Raw genomic sequence first — 2,322 nt, forward strand, 5'->3', positions numbered from 1 at the left:
GCGTAAGGCTCTATCTCCGGTCTGGAAAGGCCCTTATAAAATTATTAAGGTTAATGGTAGAAATAGTGTAACGCTATTAATAAATAGACGACACGTGTCCCATCATTTTGATGAAATAAAATTAGCTCATCGCCGTGACACCGTGTCATAATCACTTTAAGCTTGTTTTAACTTAACGTAATATTTAAGTTTAGTTAGTCTTAGTTTAACTCTTAATTATTCCTTTACAGTTCTCTGTCTTCCGCAAAAGCAATGTTCATCACAAGTTCCACGAATGCTTCCGGCATATATTTTGACCCCATTGGGTCATTAAAAATGATAGACGGTTTCCTTAGCGTACTAATTCCAATAGATATTTCATTTATTCAACCGCATATTAAGAATCTTAACGGTGTGATAGGCACTTCTAAGTTCCTATGTAAGCAGACTGCTCTGTATACCGATATCGAGTGTCTTAATTTGCACCAGCCGTTATCAATAAGATACAACGACATTATTCGAGATTACGATTCTATTTCTCACTTAATTGAATCAAGGTCTAAACGTTCAGCCTGGTTTGGGGGTATTGGCACCCTATTCAAAAATCTATTTGGTACTATGAACGAAGACGACGCAATAAATTATAGTAACGCTATTCAATTAATAGAGAAAGATCAATCTAAATTATCCGAATTAGTCAAACAAAATATATTAGTAACTACTTCAACACTCTCTTCAATAGAAGACTCAGTAAATAAAATTAGTGTCAACGAGCAGAGATTAAATGATGCTATTGATGACATAGCTTTATTCCAAAAGAACTTGACCTTGTTAGCTGATAAATTAATATTAAAAACTAAATTCAATGGAATGTTAAATTTATTAGAAAGTAGTCTCCTAACTTTATCTTTTAAACTAGAAGACACTGTAAACGCTATTATGTTTAGTAAATTAAATATTTTGTATCCTTCTATTATAAGTCCAAAACAGCTATTTACAGAGCTTGTTAATAATTATAGGTTTTTAGCTGATAATCATCAATTTCCTTTAAGTTTAACTTTAGAAAATATACACACTTTAATGAATGTTTCAGAAATTGCGAGTTATTATAATAATAACAAAGTTGTATTTGCCTTAAAAATACCTTTAGTAAATTCCAGGAGCTATGATTTATATCATAACATACCTTATCCAGTTTCTGTAACCCATGATACTTATACTATGATCATTCCCTCTACTAAATATCTAGCTATTAACAGAGATAGATCATATTATAGTAAATTAGATAATCTAAGTAGCTGTAAGACAATAAATAACCAGTACTATATATGTGACAACCTAGATACTTACTCGTGTGCCAGGACTCCGATCTGCGAATCGGATATAATCTCAAAAGCATTAAAATCTGTGCCTAGTAATTGTAAGACCCAATTCATTCAAGGCCAACTAGATATTTGGCAAACGTTGTCTAACAATACATGGTTATATGTTATTACAAACCCTTCCAAATTGTCCATAGACTGTAAAGCTTCCAATACTGAAGTTATCATATCAGGCACAGGCATGATAAACTTACCTCCGTATTGTATAGCCTTTTATAAAGACTCAAGGTTAATACCCAAATATTACAAAACAATTAAAGTCCAAACAATTAAAATTAACTTTAATCTAGTAAATGACTCTTGTTGTAATTCAGAAACATTATCGAAACTTAAGCCTCAAATTCCCGTTTTAAATCTTACTAATATTAACCTTGATTCTATAACGTCACGACGAAATTTGGAAACCAGCCGCATTGTCAATAACCTTGACAAATTAATTGAAAAACCACATATTGTTTTATATGGTGAATATTATTCCTATGTAACAATAATTATATCTGTTATTATTGTAATATATATTCTTGTACTATTTTGTAAGTTTATAAAATCGGGCATTTGTCATCGCCTCTTAAATAGACAAGCTTTCAAATGTAATACGGAAAAAGCTGAAGAGCTTACAGAAGTTGCTGCTAGTTCTTCCGACATTTCCGCACCTAAAATCCGTAAATCCCTTGCATAAACTTAACCTTTTAAGGATAAGTTTAGTCAAAACCCTGGGGGCTGTTATATATATGTAATGTATATGATAGTGCCCAACGGCTCTTTCTATATCCCTTGTCAGCACTTTTGATAGTTCATAATAATAAGACGCTCTCTTTGCGACAGTTCGATTCCATCATCCGCGCGTGACACTTGCCCTATTTACCGAGTCCTAAAGTAATTAAAGTGTCCTTCAATATTCATCTAAGTTTTATTTCTTTGTTTTTTTAAAAACCGAAATTCGGGAATCCTCATAACAGTT

General features: G+C 32.1%; 1 protein-coding gene across 1 annotated transcript; it reads left to right on the top strand.

The window, feature by feature from the left end:
• Window positions 1-227: 227 nt before the first annotated feature.
• On the top strand, window positions 228-2,155 carry LOC113501897. The gene has a single exon (XM_026883199.1). It carries the CDS (start codon window positions 253-255, stop codon window positions 2,038-2,040), a length of 1,788 nt encoding a protein of 595 aa, XP_026739000.1. The 5' UTR covers window positions 228-252; the 3' UTR covers window positions 2,041-2,155.
• Window positions 2,156-2,322: the final 167 nt, after the last annotated feature.

This window comes from Trichoplusia ni, chromosome 16 (assembly GCF_003590095.1).
Source record: "Trichoplusia ni isolate ovarian cell line Hi5 chromosome 16, tn1, whole genome shotgun sequence".
Classification (NCBI taxonomy): domain Eukaryota; kingdom Metazoa; phylum Arthropoda; class Insecta; order Lepidoptera; family Noctuidae; genus Trichoplusia; species Trichoplusia ni.